Genomic DNA, 24,986 nt, shown 5'->3' with positions numbered 1-24,986 from the left:
GGCTTCAGGTGCACATTAGCCTAGGGGCAGGGAAGATCTTTAAAATTTACATTCGCATTACAATGTATGTGCACAAACCCAAACATACACACTCACACAATGATGTCCAGTAAGTCTTATTTATGTCTCTGCTCCAAGGATTCTTTCTCCCATGTATACTGAGAAAAAATGCTTGCAAAAACAATAATACTCTGTGGTTCTGATAAACTGGAGTCACCATGAAGAAGCTGTAAATTACAGAGAGCCTCAGTCCAGCTTTTTCCCCATCAGCTGTTTTTAGCCTGCTTCTGGCTTGTGCCATTTCTCTTGTACAGTTTTTCTTTTTTTCTTTTTTCAAACGAAATAACATTTGCAACTTAGCACAGGGCCTGGCATGTAGTAGGCACTTAATAAATGTTCATTTCTTTCCCCCCACTCCCAGCCACCAGTCCCTATTTCTCATGTATAACCTTTGTTCAAATGTCTTTCCATTCATCAAATAAAAACCTCTGCCAGTATCAAGGCTTAAGTTCTTAGTCCTATCCTAATGCCAAGCATCTTAGACCTTATGTTGTTTTAACAATAATAAGATGTTTCTATAGCAATTTAAATTTTATAGGGTGCTTTCTTCATATCAGCCCAGTGGTAAATAGCTAGTATTATCCCCATTATACAGATGAAGAAACTGAAATCCTAAGAAAAAGAAGGATCTAGCTTATGAACACACATAATAAGTAAGAGCTGGGATTACAAACCCTGGTCTTCTGACTTCATATTCCATACTCCATGACACCAATCTGGCCATGAATACAAGGCTTCTTCTGGGATGAGCCATGTCTTTGTCTTTGCCTTGGAGATCAGTTTCCTTTAGCCACACACTTGCTGTCCTCTGTCATCTTTATCAGATCACAGGTTATCTTCATGTCCCTCTTACAACTGTGCTGGGAATGAATTACAAACCTCTTCCACATTCCTGTTTGCCTGTGGACAAGCATTACTCTGAAGACTGAGTGGAAAAGGGGGAGCGAGGGGAGATTTAAAAAAAAAACACCCCCCTCCTTAGTTTAATCCAGTCCTGAAGTGATTTTCTTTGTGACTCCTGGAAAGTCACAGCCATGACCTGTTGTCTCCTCTTAGATCTGCTATGAATGCACATGAGGAGCAAATGCATTTAAGAACACAGAGGAAGGCATTAGTTAACGACTAACGACTAACGAGACCCTAAAATAGAGACTTGGGACACCTGGTCTTAATTTTTGACTTTGACATTCAGTCATATCACAGGAGAGTGGGAAGAGCCTCAGTGACCTGAATTCTCTGCCTGGCTCTTGAACTAACTATATGGATGACCTTAGACCCACCATACTTCGATTTCTTCATCTGTAAAAGGACATTACTTTTACTACCTACTTCGTAGGGTTATTTTGGAGCAAGCATTTTATTGATCTTAAAACCTAACAATAACAATTACATGTAAAGACAATTTTTAACATTCATTTTTTTTTGAGTTCCAAATTTTCTCCCTACCTTCCTGGCCCCTCCTCTTCACTAAGATAGTAAGCAGTTTTATATAGGTTATATATGTTTGATCATGTAAAACATATTTCTATATTAATAATGTTGTGAAAAAAGAAACAGGCCAAAAGAAAAAATCATGAAAAAAGTAAAGTGAAAAATAGTATGCTGCAATCTGCATTCAGACTCTATTAGTTCTTTCTCTGGATGTGGATAGCATTTTTCAGTGCCACTGTCTCCCATGACATGGAATCAATTCAAGAGTCTTCAGAGAGACCTTGAGAGTGTCCTTGTATCACTTCTGATCACCATGTGAGTGCTTGCCTTGGGTGAACTCTCCACAAAATAGTCTTTTAGGCAAATGTACATTTGGCATTCAAACAATGTGGCCAGCTGTTCTCCCCAGTAGAGTTTGAATACTTTGCAGGTTAGCTAGAAAAAGGACCTCGGTGTCTAGTACCTTATCTTGCCTGGTAACCTGCAGAATCCTCCTAAGACAATTCAGATGGAAACGATTCCATTTTCTGGCATGTTTCTGGTATACTGTCTAGGTTTCACAAGCATACAACAATGAAGTCAGCACACCATGGCTCTGTAGACCTTTACTTGATAGGCAGCCTAATAACTCTTCTGTACTATACTGATAGTTTTGATGTGATACCTCAGAGTTGTTTTAATTTACATTTCTCTAATCAATAGTGATTGATTTTTTTCATATGACTATAGATAACTTTGATTCCTTCATCTGAAAACTGTTTATTCATCTCATTTGACCATTTATCAATTGAGGAATAATTTGTATTTTTATAAATATGACTCAGTTCTCTATATATTTGAGAAATGAAGCCTTTATCAGAGATACTTGTAAGAATTGTTTCCCAGCTTTCTGCTTTCCTTCTAACTGTGGCTGCATTGATTTTGTTTGTGCAAAACTTTTTAAATTTAATATAATCAAAATTATCTATTTTACATTTCATAATGCTCTCTGTCTCTTGTTTTGTCATAAATTCTTCCCTTCTCCATAGATCTGACAGGTAAACTATTCCTTGCTCAAAGAGCTCACATTCTAACGAGTCAGACAATGTATAAGTAATTAGGTATATACAAAATAAATATATACGAGATGGATAGTGATGTGAGAAGGGAAGGCATTGTACCTGGAGAATCAAAAAAGATATCATAAAGCAGCTGACGCATCCAGGCACACACATAGACAAATATGCGTACACACGTGCGCGCGCACACACACACACACTAGTGCATGCTTGCACATATCCTGGTAATTTCTCCAGGACTATTCCAATGTAAGAATAAAGAATCTTAGAAGAGTCATAGATTTAGGACTAGAGGGGACCATAGAGTTAATGTAGTCTAACTTCCTTATTTTACAGATAGAGATACTGAGGCCAGAGAATTAAATAACTTGCCCAAGGTTGCACAGCTAATAAGCAAGAAATCCAGTATTGTAACCTAGGGCTTCTGATTGCAAAAACAGAGTGCTCTATTCCCTGTCGCCAGATAGCTTGTCTTGGTTCACTGATTGTTCTAGCTTTCCTATCTCTTTCAGAGCTTACCTTCTAGGATTGTAAGCTGAGATGGCAAAATCAAGGGTAGGGTTACTGAGATGAGGGCCGCAAGGTGTCGCAGTGGATAGAATATTGGGCCTGGAATCAGGAAGACCCGAGTTCAAATGTGAGTTCAGATACTTACTAGCTATGTGACCCTGGGGTCAGTCACTTAACCCATGCTAAGTTCTTCATCTGTAAAATGAGCTGGAGTAGGAAATGGCAAACCCCTCCAGTATCTTTGCCAGGAACACCCCAAATGGTGTCGTGAAGAGTGAAACCTAACTGAAACAAGTGAAAAACAAGTGATCAGAACCCTTTCTTGGGAGCCAGGGGGACATAACAAATTTTAGATAAGATAGAGACCCTCATGGAGCTTATGACATAATAGATGGATTGGTCACCGGTACAGTATTACATAGTAAGTGCCTTAGGACCAGTGCTGATCAAAATAGGAGGTGCTTAATAAATTAATAAGTACATGAATGAATGGAGTGAATGCCTTGGCTTCAGGACTGTTCGGCCGTATGAATTTTGTCTTTCTAACTCTCCAGTGACAGTTTGACCATTTTTTGTGGTGTGAGGAGAGGTAGAAGAAGAGGAAGATGAGCTACGAAATGTGACTTCATCCATATAGGAAACTCCTAAGTCTGGAAAATCCCTCCACTGATGGAGAAAAGTAATTCCTCTGTAACTTAGACTTAGAGAGTTGCCTGAGACTCTGAGAGGTACTGTAGCTAATTAGTATAGCAGTGCTGACCTCCAGTGAAGGAAAGGTTAGAATACCGTGTTTCTTTACTCTCATTTCAGAGAAATCTCATCTAGCTTCCAACAGTCTCATGTGGGAGCCCCATCTTGAACAAATCACTTTACCTTACTTTGCCTCAGTTTCTTCCCCTGTAAAGATGATCTTTAATGTTCATTCTAGATCTAACATTCTGTATTCTTTTTTCCTGGCTATAGTATTATGATAATTTACACACGTGTGTACATGTATGTACATATACACAAACAATTTTTTTATACGTACTTCTTGTGTCCATTAAAATATAAGCTTCTTGCGAGTAGGGACCATTTCATTCTTTATACTTGTATCCCACAGGCAGTGCTTGGCACATAGTTAGCAATTAAATAAATAATTGTTTATTAACTATTTCATAGGAAGTATTTAATGAATGCTATTGGAATGAAACTGCACTTTAATTAACCTTTCTGGGTCTCAGTTTCCCTCATCTCTGAAATGGGGTTGAGCAGGATGGTCTCTCAGGACCCTTCCAGATCCAAATTAAACTCAGCAACTCCACAAACATTTATATATGCATGTTATGTGCAAGGTGATAGGGCTACAAAGGGAAAAACAAGAATCCCTACTTGTGATAGGGTTATTTGCATACCTATGGCTCAAAGTTTTTATTCCTTATTTAACTGGAATTTCTTATATTTGAGCTGCATTCTGTTTTTGTTCAGGCTTGTCTGACTTTTCACAACCTCATTTAGGGTTTTCTTGGCAAGGATATGGGCTTGCTCCTTCTCCAGCCCATTTTAAAGATGAGAAACTGAGGCAGACAGGGTTAAATGACTTGTCCAGAGTTACACAGCTAGTAAGTGTCTGAAGCTGGATTTGAACTTGTCTTCTTGACTCCTAGCTACCTCACCTGGCACATAGTAGGTGCTTCATTAAATGCTAGTAGATTGACTAAGTGATTGTTCATGGGTTACCCTAAAAGGTTCCTGAGAAGGTTCACATTCATATTTCATCAACTGTCGGTCTTGGCACCACACTTGATATTCTGAGAGCCTACTTATCCAATTTGAAGCAGAAAGGGGGGAGGGAGGAGAGACCTATTGCCCTAAGCTGGCAGTTCAAGTCCTTGTATTGGTTTTCAGTGTTCTTTCTTCTTTTCCTTCCTTCCTTTTCTTCTTCATCTTCTCTTTTCCTAGCAGAAGCAAGCACCAATAAGACAAGCAAAGGCTCAGACCACCCCACCCCCTGCCATCCAGGGGCAGAAGCTTGGATCTCTCACTCCTCCATCATCCCCCAAAGCCCAGCGGGCTGGACACCGGAGAATCCTCAGTGATGTAACCCACAGCGCCGTTTTTGGAGTTCCTGCCAGCCAATCGACTCAGTTACTTCAGGCAGCTGCGGCTGAAGCAAGCCTCAATAAGTCCAAGTATGTGTTTCCTTTCTTCTTTCTGTCTTCCTTCCAGCTGTGAGAGCAGAGATGGGGAATCAAACTGTCAGCCAATTAAAATATACCTTGCCCATTGTATTTCTTCACAAACATCTTGAAGGTATAAAAAAACCTGCCTAAATGTGTGTTCTCCAAACCAACATTGAACCAATTATGAAGTGCTTAGTTTATTGAATTTAAGAAATATTAATTCATCATTCATTCTTTCAACAAACATTTCTTAAATCCATACCATATGCAGAGCACTGCATTGAGAGGGACAGTTTTTGTAGGAAACTATGATCCCTTGCTGTCAGTTGTAAACCTTACAATTTATTGGGGGAGATAAGATATAAACACAAATACCTAATACAAATTATTCTGTAATACAAATTACAGGATAAGAACATTAGAGAATAGTACAGCAACGTGGTACATAAGGTCTAAAGAAGATGATTATTAGTAACCTTAGACTTCATGTCAAAGGTGGCATTTGAGTTTGGCTTTAAAAAATGGAGAGAAATTCAAGAGATGAACCAGGGAAGGAGAGGGCATTCCAAGAATAGAAAGTAACCAGAACAAAAAGCACATGGTGGGTTCAGGGGACAGAGGGTGATGTAGTTTTACTAAAGCATAAAGTACATTGAAAGGAGTAATGGGCAAACTGAGTGGGTACAGCCAGTAAGTGCTATGAATTCAGAGGAGGGGAAGGATCAGGATGTGGTGAGAAGTAATCTGTTGTGATTGTACTATATAATTATACAGTGAACGAGACCTTCTGGGCATGGCTGTAAAAAGTAAGACACCAAAAAAAAAAAGTAAGGCACAGTCCCCGATCTCCTGGGACTTATAATTTCTACCCTCATGGGGCTTATAGTCCAGTCCAATTTCTACCCTCATGGGGCTTATAGTCCAGTACAATTTCTACCCTCATGGGGCCTTCCAGTACAGAAGATAAGACCCATCAAAGGCAGAGTATGAAAGTGCAATAAGAAGAGATCCAAAGTACATTGTTCTGAGATAGGAGAAGATATTTTTATATGTAGAACTAAGGCTCCACATGTACAAAGTTCAAATTTTTCAGTCACATTTTCATCTAAGTGTAAATTAATTTTAGAATATTCATCAGATCATTTAAAAGAAAATTCAGTGGAGCAGGGCTAGCGAGCTTGATGTGCAGGTGATTTCCTCTCCTTTCCTTCTTCTTCCCCTCTACATATATGTGCTATGATAAAGTCGTTACAGGCACTCCTCATAAAAGGCCTCCTTGGCATTTTAGACTGAGTCTTGCTTTGTCTTGTTGATGGAATACACTGCTGTTATGGTTCCAATAGCTCTTTTATGATGAGCTACTGACCAGCTATAAAGACTAAATTAGTGAGCTCGGGTGTGAAGATCAAGGTCTGTGTATACTGTGTCTAGCAATAGCTGATAAAATGCCATTGACTCCTATAGAAATGTTGTTGTTCAGTTGTTTCAGTCATGTCCAACTCTTTGTGACCCCATTTGGGTTCCTGGAGTGGTTTGCCATTTCCTTCTCCAGGTCATTTTACAGGTGGGGAAACTAAGGCAGATGAAGTTAAGTGAGTTGCCCAAGGTCACACTGCTAGTGAGTGTATAAGGCCAGATTTGAACTCATGAAGATGAATCTTCCTGATTTCAAGCCCAGTGCTCTATTCACTGTTCCACCTACCTTCCCCTTCTGTAGAAACAGAACAGCACCATCTTAAAGTTCCCTAGGTTCACAGAATCATACGATTGCAGAAATGGAAAGACTTGGGCATCATCTCATCCAACACATACCAACTCAACCAAGTATCCCCTGTACTACACCAGTGCCTAATGGTCATTCAGTTGTTGCTTGAAAACCTAGACCCTTCCAATCTTCCAGAGGCAGCCCATTTTACTTTTCACAGCCATTAATTGTTAGGGAGCCTAAGTCTTCTCTTCAAGTTAAATATTTTCAGTTCCTTATTTTATGGAATGGTCTCCAGGCTTATAGCCTGAGTGATTGTACCAATGCTGTGGTCCTCTACTTTCCAGGAGGGCTTATGAGAACATGGACAGCCAACCCATTTCAGACCCTTCAGGGGACCAATGAAAATTAATTCCCTGCTTATGTGTTTCTGTGATCACTTCTAGAAATGATCTATATATCATTCTAGGTTGTCTACATTTTACTAAGATCTAACACTGAGGCAGCTAAGTGGTATAATGGATAGAGTGCTTGTCTTGGAGTTGGGAAGACCTGAGTTCAAATGTGACCTTAAATACTTACTAAATGTGTGACCCTGGGCAAGTCACTAAACTTTGTTTGCTTCACTTTCCTCATCTGCAAAATAAACATAATAATAGCACCTACCTTTCAGGGTTGTTGTGTAAGCTGTACAGTGTTTGGCACATACTAGGTGCTATATAAATGTTAGTTATTATTATTAACATAGGCATGGGGATATGAAATGTGGGAGTTGGAAAGAACCTTGGATAAAAATTATAGTTTACTTGGAAGGTGTTGTTTTAGGTCAATAAATGGATGGATTTATTACAGAGAATTTTGCAATAGGGAATAGGAATCACCGCTTATTTTGGTGGAATGAGAAATAACAGCAGAGGTATTTTTGGAAGATAAATGTGCTATGCTTTCAACAAAACTGGGAATATTAAGTTGTTTGAAGGTAGATCTTGACCTGAAGAGGTCAATTTGGCTACAAAATCAGAAAAGAAATGAGAAGGCATTTATGTGGCTAAAAAATTCATCAGAGGAATGGGCATTCTACCTCTGGTGGTGAGTGGGTGGGGTTCCAGCAGAGGGAACAAAATAATGAACTGCTTTGGTCAATACAAAATTATGACTAGAATGAAATCTTGACCCTGGAATAACAGCAATTTTCTTACGAAATCAAGAGACAGTGTGAATGAAGGATATGTCCCTTATGTGTCCCCATCTTCATCACGTGTCTTAAGAGACTTGCACATACACATTAGATTTCCTGGTAAAAGCCAGCATCACCTATGAAAAGTAAGAGCTGACTGATTAGATAGCTTTAAAAACCCCTCTGTGGCTCATGGGAGAACAATCAGGCTATTAGTTCCATTGTGTATTAAGATTCTTATAGGGACACCCACACAGGAACACATGCCAGATCCCTTAGACACAGGCCCCCTTCCTTCGGAAGTGGCAACTGCTTTTGTGAGCAGAGAGTTGTATCTGAATATACATGCTGTACTTTTCCTGTTGCCTGCTAAAGTTGATATTGCCCGGCCATGGCTTGGTAATTATTATGTCCTCACTCCACAGGAGTACTTTTGAAGGCCAGTTCTTCTGGCCCTTCTATCTTTGGTTTCCAGGATGAAATATCAGTATGTTTATTCTGCCATCTAAGGTCACAGGGTAATTGAAATTAACTGGGCAGAAAAATAGCAACAACTCCACCACTAAGTCTGCCACCGGTTCATTTTTAATTGTTTATTTATTATTTTTATTTATTATTATTATTATTAATTGTGGATGTTTGAAATTCCTAAGTTTCAGTGGAACAATGATTGGATACTGTGGCCTTTACAGGGGATGGCACCCAACCTCAGAGGACACCCAGATGGCAACTCCACTTACCCAGATCACATAGTACTATTCAGTTGATGAGCCTTACTGGGAATAATAGGCACCGGGAAGAACAGAGCAGATTCCAGGGTCATCCTGAGGAAAGATGGCTCCATTTGTCAAGTTAGATACATCTGCTTTCACCACAAAGAGCTGGTTGGTGAGGGTGGCAGTGTGCCAGCAGATGAGCAAAGGGAGCTTTTATTCAGTTTGTAGAAAGTATCTTCTCTGCCTGAGGAAGAAATTAGGCTAGATTTCCACTGGAATATTGAGCAGCACTTTCAGAAATCCCAAGCCCATTGCTGCCACAAAACCCCATTTTTAAAAATACAAGGCTGATGTTGTGCTTTGGCTATGGATCCTGCAGATCAAAAGAATCAAAACTGAAGGGGCCCAAGGGGTACTAGAAAGAGACATGGTTGAAGCTAGAGGGGCAGGGGGATGTTAATATCTTTTAGCACATCACTAGCAATGATTCACAAAGAAGTGGAAATATAATCAGAGAACTAGGTGACTAGGAAGGAAGATGAACCAGTTATGCATAGAACAGAAAGATGGACAATCACTTCTACACATGAAATGCAAAAAGACAGAGAGGAAGTCCTGTAGGGTATTGGGTAGCTTCTTTATTATGGTTTCCAGGAGAGGCATGAATAAGAACTGGAAAGGGGGCTAGGTAGGTGCAGTGGGCCTGCTTTTCAGTAGGATCAAGCCTATAATGAAGTTAAAATATTAGCCATTCCACATCTTGGAGTCATTAACAATTCAGTAGGGAAGGATGAGTTGGGAAGAAAGACCATTGGTAAAGTACTTAGCCCAAAGAACCTCTGTAGGTCCTTCAGGGTTATCAGAGACTCTACTTGGACAAAAATGGCACCAGTCTTTCAGAAATGCTCTTTAGTCTCTAATGGTCTGTGAAGTGTCTAAGGAAGTGTGTACTACATCCTCCCATTAACAAAGACACCCTTCTACTGCAGGGCTAAGGTGCCTTGGTGCGTGTGCATGCCTACATGCGCTGGTGTCTTGAGAGTAGACAAAAACGTGGAGTCAAGACCACTCCTCCACAGACAAAGGACTCACGAGCCAGGGAAAGTGACAGGAATATTTCTTAGGACCATAAATCAAACTAACCTGACTCTTTCTGGAAGACAGTCTTCCCATTTGTCTCCCTTTCCAAAGAAGATCCAGTTGGAGGTCTAATTTGGTGAGCCCCATAACTCAGCCCAGCTGGTCCAGGAGGGACAGCATTGATAGCACATACTGATTATGTTGAGAGCCCAGGGATTAGTCCCCCAGTTAGAATGCCCTGTACTTTTGAACGAAGAGGGTAGAGAAGATAGATGCTTGAAAGAATCCTTTGTAAGGGTGGTGTACTGAATTCATGGTGACTGACTTCTAGGTTCATCAGGGAGTATAAGAAGTTTGCCAGGAGTTGGATGTTCAATCCAAAATTTATTCATTTGTCAAAATAATAATAGCTGGCATTTATAGAGTGCTTTATATATGTAATAATAATTATGGTTGCCAGAATCTACATGTTGCTTTAAGGTTTGCAAAGTGCTTTGCATGGAATATTTAATTTTATCTTCACAATGATCCTAGGAGGTAGATGCTATATAAAAAGTTTGAGAGACATAATTTTTCAGTAATTAATCATTATATTAATTATGCTAGTGGATAATTAATAAAAGTGGCAAATGCCAAAGACCCCCTCATAGAACCCACATCATCCCCAGCCTTGGGCAATCTAGATGAAGGATTCCTCCCTCCCCCAAGTTTTGTGTAGGACACAATGGGCTTCCCCATTTGTGGGATGTGAACAAAATTCAGGAGAAAGTTAATCCAATCTTATTATAAGTAATGTTCTTCAGATGCTGTCTTGACCCAGTAGAAAATGAGGAGATAGAAAGGGGAAAAAATTCTGTATCTCTCCCCAGTAATTGGTTATTTAATAGTCATTTCTCTCAACCCTCATTTTACAGATGAAGAAGCTGAAACTGAGAATTAAGTGACTCACCCAGGTTCACACAGCTAGTGTGTGGTGCTAGACTGAGATGGGTTTCAAAATGAGGTCCTACTGACTCCAAAGTTCATGCCTCTATCCTTTGAGCCACCTACCTGCTTTTGCATCTCACTTGGTCATTCAACCAATAAGCATTCATTAAGGCGTTTATTATATGCCTGGCACTAGCAATATAAAGACATAAAAAATGAAATAGTCCCTTCCCCTTAAAGAATCTAGGTTTTATTGGAGTTAATCAGTGCAGCATTGGGAGTGGCACAGGGACAATACATTTGGAGGCTCCTCTACACTCTTAATGTTTCTAGGGGTCTCTAGTTTACCATGAAATGACAATGAATTCATGTAGTCTCCTGCCCTCAAGGAGCTCAGTCTCATAGAGGAGACTATGTGTAAATTACTATGTACAAATAAGTTATTTACACATCATATATACAGCTTCTCATAGGACATTGGATTTTATCTGGACTTGAAAGAAGCTGGGGTCAAAGATAAGGAGGGGAGAATAGTACAGGCATGGATAACAGTCAATAAAAATGTCTCGAATCTAGAAATGGAGGATCCTGAGCAAGGAAAACAGTGTCATTGGATAAGAGAGTGTATTGAAGGGGTTCAGAATGTGGAATAAAGGATAAGAAGACTGTCCAAGTAGGAGAAAGCCAGACTGTGGAGGGCTTTAAACATCAGGGGATTTTCTGTTTGATCTTGGAGGCAATAGGAAGCCACTGGGGTTTATTGAATTGGGTGGGGGAGACATGGTAGAGGGCGAATCAGAGTCAGAGTGGGGAGATACTTGAGTCAGGGAGACCAAATTTTTCAAGCTATTGAAATAGTCCAGATGTGAGTATTAGATAAAACAGGTTGAGTAATAAAAGCAATCCGCCACAAGCTTCCCATGAGGTCAAATCATAGTATAACAGTCAGATACCAGGAAATCAGTTCAGTCTGGGCAGCTGACTAGTTAGAGGGCCATGAGATCTTATAACCATAGGCAAAGAGAACAAATATACCCACCTGGGGGAAACAGATAAGGGATCATAGAATTGCTTTGGATCCTGGGGTTTGCCTTAGCTGTATCTGTCAGCTTATCTGACAGATACCAGCTTCTCTTTGTTAACTTTGTGATCAAACCTGCCTGTATCAGGCAGGTTCTGGGAATTTAGAGCCTTCCCCCACCAGAGGGATAGCTCTGGCCCTTGTAGACATTTAATCTTTTCTGGACCCAGTTGAGATACATAAAGTTTCTAGAAGGGCCCAGAATTTATGAGAGTGACTTCCTAGAGTTACCTATAGCTGAGAAGCTCTAGAGTCCAGACCATCTGGAAGAACTAGGTACCTAACTGTCCCTGCTCTAAAGAGTAAGGACTGAATGGCAGGTGGTTCTACTACCAAAAATCCTTTTACCAGAGGATCCAGTCATTCTGCTTTTCTACCCCTTGGAAGAGCAGCTGGGCAGGTGATGACCAAGCCAGACACAGTACAGATGTACTGTGGACATAAGCTGGAATCAGGACCACCATATTTGTGTGGGTTCCTCAGAATTGATCTAGGATTTCCCATGAAGCTCAAGTACATAGAATAGGTAGGTCAGGCCAACAGCAATGGAGTGGATGTAGTCCTCCATCTTGAGTCATTCCTTGATCAGTGACTCGGGTTTCTGGACTCCCATGATACTGATGAGTTCATCACAGATGGGCTTTTGCACCTGCTTGCAAACTTGATCCAAGAGTGCTATTTCAGTCCAGGCTGAACTCTGGCTCAGCAACCAGAAGGCACCTGCGAAGTGTGTGACAGTTTCCCTTCCCCATGAGAGCTATCTCATAAACCATTGGTAATAGATGCCCAAGGGAGGTATGTGTCAAAAGGACTTTGACTGACTGGTTTAATGAAGAGAAATCCGTATTCCAGTTTTGTCAAGGAACTTGTCATGGTACAAGATTATGATCTCAGTGCAACCTGAAAATTTACCCTGGTTGGTGTAGGGCAGCTGAAGGTGCTTTGGGAACCAACCATTCCTTTGTTTTTAGCATGGTCACCACCTCCATCTTCTATAGAAGCACTGGGGGGTCCCTAGTTCTTTGCTTACAGGTAGAGAACAAAGGTCAAGTCTAAAGCAGATGAGAAGTCTCTGAAGTGCTAAGAAGATCTTGGGCAGCAGGAGAGGCAAAGCCCAAGCCCCTGGGAGGCTGGGGTTCAAGTAGGTAACTGAGTGAAGGGGGCAGAAAAGCCAACTCCAAATCATGCCACATGAACTAGATCATAGATCACAGAAATTGGAGACAGGGACCAGCCAGTTTTACTTGGTCTATATTCTGTTTCTGTCTGCTTGGTCATCCATAGTTCTTATTGATATATGTACACAGGACATGGGGATTCTTAACAAAACAGTGTGAAATAGCCCAAGATATTTGGGGTTTTTTGCTTTTTTGGAAGGGGAAGGTAGGGCATTTGGGTTTAAGTGACTTGCCCAAGGTCACACGGCTAGCTTTTTGTGTTAAGTGTCCGAGGCTGGATTTGAACTCAGGTCCTCCTGACTCCAGGGTACTCTATTCACTGTGCCACCTAGCTGCCCCTGTGTTTTTTTGTTTTTGTTTTACTAGCCCAAGATCTTGTGGGCTACCAAGGACCCTGACTGGGGTTTGGGAGGGTACTGTGTTGGAAGGAAAGAGCAGAGATTCAAAATTTGTAAAAAGGTTGATTTTAAGCTACTTGAGAGTAGGGAATATTTGATTTTTGTCTTAGTATCCCAGCAAGATCTAAATGGAAGGGAAACATTTTACAGAATTTAGAAAAAAACCTTGAGAAACTAAACCAGAGAAGTTATTTGGTGGAAAATGGTTTATGTTCTGAATAGTGGTAATGGGGATGGCAGAGGATAGGGTAGGAACCAATTTCAAGAGAAAATCACAGGATCTATCACAGGAAAGACACAATTCCTTCATTTTACTGATGAAAAGTTGAGGCTTAGAAAGGCTAAATCACTTGCCTGAGGCTAAGTCACACAGCAAAACTGGCCTGCTTACTGTTAACACAGCAGATATGCCATCTCCCATCTCCACACTTTTGCACTGGCTGTATCCCATTCCATGCCTGCAATGTTCTGCCTCCTTTACATTCACCTCTTACTTTCCCTAACTTCCTTCAAGACTCAGCTCAAATCCCACCTTCTGAAAAAAAACTTTTCTGATCCTTCCAACTACTAGTGCTTTCCCCTCTGAGATTACCTTCCATATACACCATGTACATACTTAGTTATTTACATGTTATCTTCCCCATTAAAATGTGAACTCCTGGAGGGTAGGGGTTGTTTTTGCCTTTCTTTATCTATCAAGCACTTAGCATAGTGCTCTACAACTGACTGATTGACACAGATAATTAGCAGACCAGAGCCAAGATTTAAACCTAAATCAACTCAGGGAATATAGTTTCATTCTAAAGTTAGGAGGAGATAGTTTATACAAATAAGATGGTGAGACTGGTTGATTTCTTTTTCTTTTTTTAAATTGTTTTTCCATGTGTACTCAGACACCATCAGTTCTTTCTCTGGACATGGATAGCATTTTTCATCCTAATTCTTTCAGAGTTGTCTTGGATCATTGTATTCTTGAGAATAGCTAAGTCATTCATAGCTTACAGTATTGCTGTTACCTTGAATATAGTACATTTCACTTTGCATCAGTCCCTGCAAGTCTTCCAAGTTTTTCTGAGAACATCCTGCTTATCACTTCTTATAATATAATGATATTTCATCATAATCACCTACCACAATTTGTTCAGCCATTCTCCAATTGATGGGTATCCCCTCAATTTCTAATTTTTTGCCTCCAGAAAAGAACTACTATAAATATTTTTGTACGTACACGTCCTTTTCTTTTTCCTTTTTTATCTCTTTTGGAATACAGACCTAGTAGTGATAATGCTAGGTCAAAAGGTATGCATGGTTTTATAGCCCTTTGGGCATAGTTCCAAATTATTCTACAGAATGGTTGAATTAGTTCACAACTCCACCAACAGTGCGTTAATGTCTCATTTTGCCCACCTCCCCTCCAATATTTATCAGTTACCTTTTCTGTCCTGGTAGCCAATTTAGTAGGTATGAGATAGTACCTGAGAATTGTTTTAATTTATGGGTGATTTCTAAGGTACCTTTTACTCTCTCCCCTTTCCATTCTAGGCACCCCACTCCTCCCAAGTCAGTATTCCTAAAGCACAGGTCTGATCACATCCCTCCCGTGGTCAGGAAGCTCCAGCGGTTCCTTCTTGCCTCTGTTTAATATGTAAAGTCCTTCACAGTCTGGCTTCCACCAATCTTTATAGATTAATTATGCCTTATTATTCCCCTTTATGCACACCCTACTGTAGTAGCCAAGTTAACCTACTTTGCTGTTCCTTACACATAACATTCCATCTCTCATCTCTATGCCTTTTCACAGACTCCCCTCCCTATTTCCCTCTTCCCAAAACTTCTTGCTGCCCCCCCCCAAGAAAAAACCTGCCCAGAACATTCTGTATTCTTACCATCTCCTGGAACACCTAGCACCCTTTAAGGCTCAGCTGGAATATTACCTCCCCCAAGAGTCCTTTTTTGATTCCCACATTTGTTAGTACTTTCCCCGAGTTACCATTTGTTCATTTTGTGTTTAGCCTCCATTTACTTATCTGTGAACCTGAACCTCCCAACAGAATGTAAGCTCTTGGAGGGTAGGGAATTTCTCATTTTCCTGTCTGTTATCACCAGTGTCTAGTACAGTATCTGAGCCATAAAGCATTTAATAAATGTTTGTTGATTAATCTATTGATCTAAATCTTAAAATTCTGTAATCTTCTTGTTCAACTTTTACTCACAACTTTTGTTGGTGGGGGTGGGGATTTTTAGGTCTGCATCCACTACTCCATCAGGTTCTCCCCGGACCTCTCAGCAAAACGTTTACAATCCTTCTGAAGGCTCCACTTGGAATCCTTTTGATGATGACAATTTCTCCAAACTCACAGCTGAGGAGCTACTGAACAAGGACTTTGCAAAACTTGGTGATGGTAAGTGGCAAATGCCAATTATCCATGCTGGGAAACATCCCACAATTAAAAGGAGCCAGGTAATACCAGCTCCCAGACCTAATTTGCCTAACTAGATGTATGTCTATGAACCTTTATTTCCCTTGCTAAGAAATATTTGCACGTAAAGCCTTTTAAAGTTTGGAGACAGAAAGTATTTTTGCCTAATACACTAAATTCACACTGTCCTCAAGAAATTCTGATGGCCTATGCTATTATGGCAATGGAAGAGAGAGAGAAATTAGAAATAAAACTTCAAGAAGCATTATAATATGGTAAAAACACTGATTCTGGATTCAGAGGACCTGGGTTCAAATTCCACCTCTACTTACAACTTTTGTGATTTTGGGCAAGTCACTTAAACCTCAGTTTACTCAACTATAAAATGAGGGTGATAATAATATCACCTGCTCCCAGAGTTATTAGGAGGACCAAATGAAAGTCTTCATACAGCCTTAGCACAGTTCATTGTGCACAGTAAACATTTAATAAATGGTTGTCTCCCTCCTTTCCAGTAAGTAGAGGAGCTACAAAATGAGCCCAGGTCTCTTGACTCTACATCATTGTTTCCACAACACTATGCTGCTGTCATAGCAGCAACAACAATCATAAAAACAATAATAAATTTCATTTCTAAAGAGCCTTAAAGTTTGTAAAGCTTGTTTTTTGCTCCATAATAGCCCTGTGAAGTAGGCTCTTTGCTCTCTCAGTCAGGCTGAGGGACTTCTATTATCGGTGTTCCTAACTCTCACAGCCTATTTATGCTCCCACACCTCAACCTGCCTGTTCGGTAAGTCAGAGGATCCAGGATCACTTGGGTGTGTGCCCCTGGGTGCAGACTTGACATTGTCTCAGTCTCTTCACTTCTTTTCCACGACTTCCCATAGATCCTCCAAAGTGAATCCATCCAATGCTTTGGAGGCCTTTCTTTAAGGTCTTTTTAAAAGTTTATGTGTACCAGTGTAAAACTCAGGCTATCCATCTCTTATCTCTCACCTTAACTAGGTCTCCAGCTCATCTCCTTTTCCAGTAATACATTTGTTAGATGATATTACTTACACCATTTGGGCAATTTCATTTATTCTCTATATACCTCTTTTATTATTTTTTATTTATTTATCTCCTTTATTAGAATGTAAGCTCCCTTGAGGGCAGGCATTTTTTTTTTTAACTTTCTTTGTAGCCCTAGGTCAGTGAAGCTAGGTGGCACAGTGGATAGAGTACCAAGCCTGGAGTCAAGAAAATTCATTTTCCCAAGTTCAAATCCAGCCTCAGATACTTTGGGCAAGTCACTTAACCTTGTTTGCCTCAGTTTCCTCATCTATAAAATGAACTGGAAAGGAAAATGGCAAACCACTCCAGTATCTTTGCCAAGAAAACCCTAAATTGGGGTCATAGTCAGACAGAACTGAAAAATGACTGAACAACAATAATAAGCTCTAGGGCTTGGTACCGTGCCTTGCTCATAGAAGAACTTAATAAATATTTGTTGAATGACTGGCTCCAATCCATCCTCAACTCAGCTGATGGTGATTTTCCTAAAGCTCAGACCTTTTCTCCTCTGTAAATACGATGGCTCCCCGTTACCTTCAGGGTTAGAAATAAACTCAGCTCTGTTCAGCATTTAAAACTTTCATAACCTGACCCCTTACCTTTCCAGTCTTTCTACACTATTCTACCTTCCACATATTCTGCCTTTCACACATTCCGCACTCCCAGGATGAGCTCTAATCTCATCACCTTTCTGCCTACTCAAGCTTTGATTGACGCCACCTACTTCAGCCTCCTCATCCCTCCGATTGGAAGTCTAGAGGGTGGAATCTCAAACTCCTCCCAAGGTCTTCCTTAATAGAGGGCAAAAGGTGGACTTTTGGGCTTGCTCCACTCTGCTTCTGCTTTCTATTTTCAACTCCACAAAACAAGTTACTCCCTGGTGTCCCATTTCTATCCCCTCCCCAAACCCCCACTCTCTTCCCTTTCTCGTTTCCTTTTGTGTATTCTCCTCCTCCCTCTCCATTAGATTATAAACTACTTGAGGGTGGGGACTGCCTTTTTTATTAATTGTATTCCCGGTACTTAGCACAGTGCCTGGTATATAGCAGGCACTTACTAAAGGATGGTTTGGATTGCACATTTTGCTTCACTGGCCTGCTCACCATTCTTTGAACATGACACTCTCCCATTTCCATGCCTTTGCATTGACTGTCTTGTCCCCTATGCCTGCAAAGCTCTTCTTCCTCACCTCCATCTCTTCGTTTTTCTTGCTTCATTGCTCAAATGCTGCCTTCTTTCGGAGGTCTTTCTTGAGTGCCCTCAGTCAATAGTGCTTTTTCTCTGCACTTACTTTTTCTGTGTACCTACTCTATGTGTATCTGATACGTACACAGCTTATTTACATGTTGCCTGTTCCTTAGGATGAGAGATGCTAGAGGACAAGGATCCTATTTTTGCTTTTCTTTGCATTCTTAGCACCATACCTTGAATATACCAAGTGCTTAATTAATGCTTATTGACTTGACTAGATATGCCATAGCCCACTTAGACCCACTATGCCATGATCCCTCCTACACTCTTTGTGTGACCTGCAATTTGGATTCCTCAGGAGATTGTGACATTTTTCAGTCTGTAGCTATATAGCATCATCAGAAGATTGATGTTAAAAAAAGAATCAAATGTCAAGGAGGAGCTTGAAATTGTTGAACACGCTGTGTAATTTCCCATTGCGAGTCAACCTGTCTTTCTCTCTTCTTCAGTTCTGTACTCAAGTCTCTGTCCATGCACACTGCCTAACAGAGATTCCATCAGTACATATGATTCAATGGACTTATCACCCAGCTGAATGTCATAGTCCAGACAATGGGCATACTTCTTCCATTTACTTTTGTTCTATATACATTATTGGCCTGATGTCTTTTGATAGTCTAAAATGTTATCATCTCTTGGAAATGCTTTATTCCTTTTAAATAAGTGCAAGAATCAGTTCCCCAAGGCAGGGCTGACATGTTTGACAGGCATACAATCTTCTCCCTTTATCCCCTGACAATACTGATAATTAGAGCAACTTCAAGTGAGGTTCTCTGTGGTTGAAGCTACCAAGGAATTTTGTATGATTTTTAACATATTATGGGAGGCACATTGGTAGAGAACCTTTACATCTTGCTACCAAGTCAAATCCCACCTCTGAAGCTTAGATACTTACTCTCTATATGATCTTTTTTTTTTTTTAAGCAGTTGGGGTTAAGTAACTTGCTCAAGGTTACATGGCCAGTTATTTCTGGGTGTGGTGCTAAGTATCTGAACCCGGATTCGATCCCCAGGTCATCCCGACACTGGGGCCGGTGCTCTTACCCGCTGAGCCACCTGGCCGCCCCCCTCTCTATATGATCTTGATCTGGGTTCAAACACCTTGTTTGGTGTTTTGTGTCTCTGTGACCTTGGACAAGTTACTTAACCTCTTTTGGCCTCAGTTTCTTTATCTTTAAAATTAAGGAATTGGAGGTCACTCCCAGCTTTAGTTCTAGATAAAGATCCCTTTATCTTAAGAAATACTTTTTATAATCAATAAACATGTAGAAACTTGTCTTCACAGCTTTTATTCAATTGTGTAACTGAATATCTCATCTATGCAGAAAATCATTTGCAAAAGATTGCTTGTTCCCTTCTCAAATTTTCATCAAGAATGCCCTCAAATAATTATGCATCATACTCAGATATGAGAGTATAGACAGGAGAAGATAGGTATATAGATGGGTAGTTCATGGTGTCTTCTCAATTGCCCTTTTTTTGATGTTGGGGGTTAGGCAATAATACCATATATAATTGTTTCTTTTGGAAAGGTGGAAATGACAGACAGACAGATGTAGATTTGAGCTAAAGAAAAATGTCCTAACAACTGAAGCAGTGCAGAAGTAGACTGACCCATCAGTTAAGGGTTGTGAGTGTGTGTGTATGTGCGCGTGTGCGTGCATGTGCGTATGTGTGCATGTGTATGATATTGTTTGCCATGTAAAGTACCTCCTGTCTCTTTTCTTGAAGAAAGTAGTGATGATAGACCACTGTAAGGCTTCTGAGTAGCCTGCAACTCTTTGGCTTCTCTCATCTCATAATTCTCAACTCAATTTCCCAACTCATTTTTCATTGTCTTCCCCTATGCCCACCTTTTCACCAAAGTCACCAAGTGCTGAGGTATATGTTGTCTTGGTTTGGAGGATCTTGTGAAGTTCATAGTACACTTTCCTCCAACTCTATCCACTACAATTAGTGGTCACATATAGGGCTACAATTATCTTTGTGATGGTCTTTTTGTTCATGCTTATCATGAGATCATCTATGCAAGATGATCAAGTGTTCCATGAAATTATGTTTCTTGTTTCCTTTGGGCATCTACTGAAACCAACTCCTTTATTTGTTCCTCCAAGGAGAACTTGTGGGCCATCATTGTATCACGTCTTGTGGTTTCACTTATGGAAAGAATGACCAATATTCATATGGTCCACTTTTTCTAAAATATATCGACTTATTAGTAGAAGGACAAAAATCATGCACGTAAGAGTTAAGTCGATATTGACAGGTATTCTAAAAATTGTGTGTCTTCTACTTCCTTTTCTCACTGCTCTACCATATCAGTTCAGACATAAAAGGGAGTCCCATAGGACTGAGGTCCCTTTTGCATTTTTTCTTCATCTCCTAGGTTGCCATGGCCAAAGAATTCATTGCCTAGTGAATTGCCCAGGTTGCTATTGCCAATGAGTCTCTTCTTCCTTCACTAAGTTGGAGCTTAAATACCAGAGATACTTAAATATCTGTGACTGGATACATACTTAGTGCCTTTCAGAAGGTTTGGTAGAATGTTTCAGAATCTGTGCTCCATGGGAATAACCTTCAAGAACCTAATGTCATCTCCTTCCCCCAATGAAGCATAAGAGTTGAACATTGTCAAGATTTTATATCCTCCTACCCCTTCTCATTTGTCATTTCTAATATACAGTGGGGGCATCTAGGTGATGCAGTAGATAGAAGACTACTAACCTTAGAATCAGGAAGACTCATCTTCTTAAGTTCAAATCTGCCTTCAGACACTTACGGTGAGACCCTGGGCAAGTCATTTAACCCTGCTTTCAAAATGAGCTGGAGAAGAAAATGGCAAACGCACTCAGGTATCTTTGCCAATAAAACCCCAATGGGCTCACAGAGTCAGACATGAATAAAATGAGTGAACAACAACAACAATATAAAATGGGCTAGGATTTTAAGAGTTCCTAGAACTGCCTGTCAAACAGAAAATATGCTCTGTATGAGCACCATATGCTTTTTCCAATGTACGGATAATAAAAGTAACTTGTGTATCTCTTAAAGTGATTTCTCTCTATCTGTGTATCTCTGTAAAGTAATTTCGTTATAACAGTCCTGTGAGTTAGATAGCACGATATTGTTATCCTCGTTTATAGATGAGGAGACTGAGACTTAGCTATTGAAACTGGAATTAAAGTTACTTGACTTTTGCTACAATGGATTTTGATTTTCTGTATTTTGCCTGCTTAGAGACCACCCTCACTCATCCCCGCTTCTGACTTCTGAGCTGTATTCCTCAAATTTGAGGTTGGCAGATGAGTGAGGTCTTCTTCTTATAACATCAGAGAGTCAAACAGGAACATGATTCTGGCCCCCCCGCCCAGATCTAGAAAGCTGGATGTGTATACTCAGAACCATACTCCCACTAAGAGTTGTATGTTTTGCTACTCTAGGCAAACCTCCTGAAAAACTTGGTGGTTCAGCAGAGAGTCTGATCCCAGGCTTTCAGCCAGGCCCAGCCACTACTCAAGCAGATGCTTTTGGCTCCTCCTCCTTTTCTGCTGGAACTGGTAAGGATGCTTCATGCTGAAAGAAAAAGTAATCCTATCACTAATCTCATATGTGTGCTGGCCAGCCAGCCCTGTGCCTTTATGGTGATGCGTGTTTCGGAACACAAACACATGGTGGAAAAGAGATGGTCCAAGATCACTAGAGAACTTGTGAATGAGTAGAGGAGAAGGTGATTCACTGAGTGAATGCGTTGCATATATGGATTGATTGGTGAATGTTTCGAAGAGCTAGCTGGCCAGGTATGGTGGATTCCACTGACCAGGGAGGCTGAGGCTGGTGGCAATCTTGATCTGTGCTGAATGTATAAACAAATTGATATGGTGGGCCCCCAGAAGTGGGGAACCATCAAGTTTTCTAAGGAGGAGCAAATCAACCCAGGTCAAAAACAGAGCAACTGAAGACTCCCTTTTGGACCAGTAATGGGAATCAGTGAACTACTTCTGAACTAGAAGTCTCTGAATTTTTTTCCTAAGCAAGATGAGGAGACCCCTCCTTTTTTCCCCCAAAGGATTTGATAGAAACACACATCAGGTATATGGGTGAATGTGTTATAGTTTAAAGGAACAAGGTGCTACAGCAAGATAGTCAGGTGTTCTCTTACAATGCTTATGCCTTCTCTGTCCCAGGCAAAGACTTAAACAGGTATTTTTGATCTTTGCTAGCACAAAATGTCTAATGTGTTGACAAAAGAAATTTTTCCTCCCTAGAGAAGGTTCACTGTATTGAGTTAATCACTTGCTTTCTCCTAATGTCTCTGGAATGAATTTAAAAACCCTAAATCTTGGGGCAGTCAGGTGGCTCAGCGAGTAAGAGCACTGGCCCCAGTGTCGGGATGACCTGGGGATCAAATCCAGGCTCAGACACTTAGCATCCACCCAGAAACACCTGGCCGTGTAATCTTGAGCAAGTTACTTAACCCCAATTGCTTAGGGGCGGCCAGGTGGCTCAGTGAGTAAGAGCACCAGTCCCAGTGTCGAGATGACTTGGGATCAAATCTGGGCTCTGATACTTAGCACCACACCCAGAAATAACTGGCCGTGTAACCTTGAGCAAGTTACTCAACCCCAATTGCTTAAAAAAACAAAAAGAACCCTAAATCTTAGACATTTACTTCTAATCCAATGACTCTACTCCCTCACATCTAGAACCTACGCATTGAATCTAAATTCCAGTGCTTGCTCCTGGACTTTGCTTCTTAGGGACAGTGTCCTCATCTGGTCAGTCACCAGCTGATATCCTCCCTACCCACTCTCTGCTTGAAATGGAGGTGAAGTATGGGCAAGAGTTAGTGAGTGAGTAGCGGTGTCTTCCAGCTGTGATTTCCCCCTCTCCCCACTTTCTCTTTTATGGAGTAACCCGCCTTTCCTTTCTCCCACACTCCTACAAGTCATTCCAAGCGCTTCAGCTGATGAGCATAGTAGCTTTTTACAAAAATGTGGGGGATACTCCTTTCTAGAGCATGCTCAGAACAGGATTAGGATATTTGAGCTAGGTGATATCTTAAAAAATGAGCAGATTAGGGCAGCTAGGTGACAAAGTGAATAGAGCACCAGCTCTGAAGTCAGGAGGATCTGAGTTCAAATTTGGCCTCAGACAGCTTGGGCAAGTCACTTAATGCCAATTGCCCTACCTTCCCCCCTCCAAAAACACACACAAAAAAAAAAGAAAATGAGACGATAGATATTTTCACTAAGTAAATGTCTTTTTCAAAATTCAAAAAGAATTAAAGCTAATTTAAAAATCAGAAGCTTAAGCAATATAGTATAACACTAATGGAATTTAGGATATTTTTTTCTTAGTACACTAAGGTACTCATATATTGACTTCTTCACCCCAGCCTTATGTGTGCTCCCAACTCATTTTATTTTAAAAATACAAGAGTGAAATTGGTCTGCTAGCAACATTCTGTTTCCTGCCTCCATGATTGTGTACAGGCTGTGCCCCTACTTCTGTATATTCCCTCCTCACTGCCACCTCTTATAATCCCCAGGCTTCCTTTAATACTCAGTTTAGATGCCACCTCCTACTTGAAGCCTTTCTTGATTTCCCTCCCCCTTACCAGTTGTTAGTATTCTCTCCCTCTTGAAATTTATTTCCGTAACTTTGTAGAACTCTTGCATTTACATTTCTGTATGTACATTGTAGTTCCCCAGTGAAACATAAGTTCTTTGAGAACAATTTTGTTTTTGTCTCTCTGGTACTTAGTATACTGCCTTGCACCCTTAAGTATTGACTTGAGCTGAATCAGATTGAATTAAATTGAAAAGCAAACTGATTGAAAGACTACTATTTAATATAAAAACTAAGAGGGAAGAACTATTCTAAGAGAAAATGACGAGAGGCTTCTCAAATGACATCATCAACAAATACTTTCTGATGCCTGATTATTAGGTATAGGGCACTATGTTTAAGTATTTGGGGTGCATAGTACAGAGGTATAAAGGGACAAAAGATAGTTTGATAGTCACCTTGAGGTGACATGCTTTCATAGGATCCCCACTCATTGACATTTCTTTCCACCTGGAAAGAAAGTAGTAAAATATATTTCAAAGACCTAAAATACAAGAACTCAAACCTAACCAAGGCTAAGCAACAATATTTTCCTAGTCATTTTTTCTGCAAGTTTTTAGTTTGTTTAATTCTGCTGAGTAGAAATGATTACCTGTATGTTCATTTAGATATGACTTTTCATATATGATTTTGTTTTTATTTTTATTTATTTGAAATTTTTTATTTCTCTGCACTTGCTTTAAGGGCTGTGCATGAAATACTGAAGAAATCCCCAGATCTATAGAGCTGTATGTTGGCCACTGTTCTCCCAAAAACTCTTGGCTTCCTCAAAGGTCATCATGTCATTTGGGGGGCATAGGAAGTACTGGTCCTATTGATCTCCTTTTCTTACCCAAGAAACATCTCAGAATACAGATTTCAAAGTCTGACTTCAGAAGAGCAGAAGGAGAAAGGTCAACACAGCACTTTTAATATCTTCATTTAGTGCATCTTCAGACCCTCGTTTCTTTTATTTTACCATTACAAAGACACCAAAAATCCAAGAAGCATTCAAAACAATCTGCTATGGAATCATTAAATGGTTGAACCTAGAATCTATCCCAGATGTTTTTTTTTCTGTAAAGTTTCATTCCTACCGTTAATGTCTAAATATCTATTAAGACGCACACACACACACACACACACACACACACACACACACACACACACAC

General features: G+C 40.3%; 1 protein-coding gene across 8 annotated transcripts in view; it reads left to right on the top strand.

Annotated features, from left to right (window-relative positions):
* Positions 1-24,986, top strand: part of AAK1 (AP2 associated kinase 1) — a 271,657-nt gene that overhangs the window by 197,027 nt on the left and 49,644 nt on the right. For 5 of the 8 annotated variants that reach the window (XM_069068898.1, XM_069068897.1, XM_069068896.1 and 2 more), the window contains 3 exons: positions 5,001-5,230; positions 15,728-15,885; positions 21,648-21,764. In XM_069068898.1, coding sequence (XP_068924999.1) covers positions 5,001-5,230; positions 15,728-15,885; positions 21,648-21,764 — 505 coding nt within the window. The remainder of the gene's footprint in view (positions 1-5,000; positions 5,231-15,727; positions 15,886-21,647; positions 21,765-24,986) is intronic. The other 3 variants (XM_069068900.1, XM_069068899.1, XM_069068902.1) reach the window with 1 other exon arrangement.

Source organism: Petaurus breviceps, unplaced genomic scaffold, assembly GCF_028583685.1.
Source record: "Petaurus breviceps papuanus isolate PSGF00001 unplaced genomic scaffold, PetGlider_PUasm1.0 90775, whole genome shotgun sequence".
Taxonomy (NCBI): Eukaryota; Metazoa; Chordata; class Mammalia; order Diprotodontia; family Petauridae; genus Petaurus; species Petaurus breviceps.
This window is presented reverse-complemented; position numbering and strand designations above follow the sequence as displayed.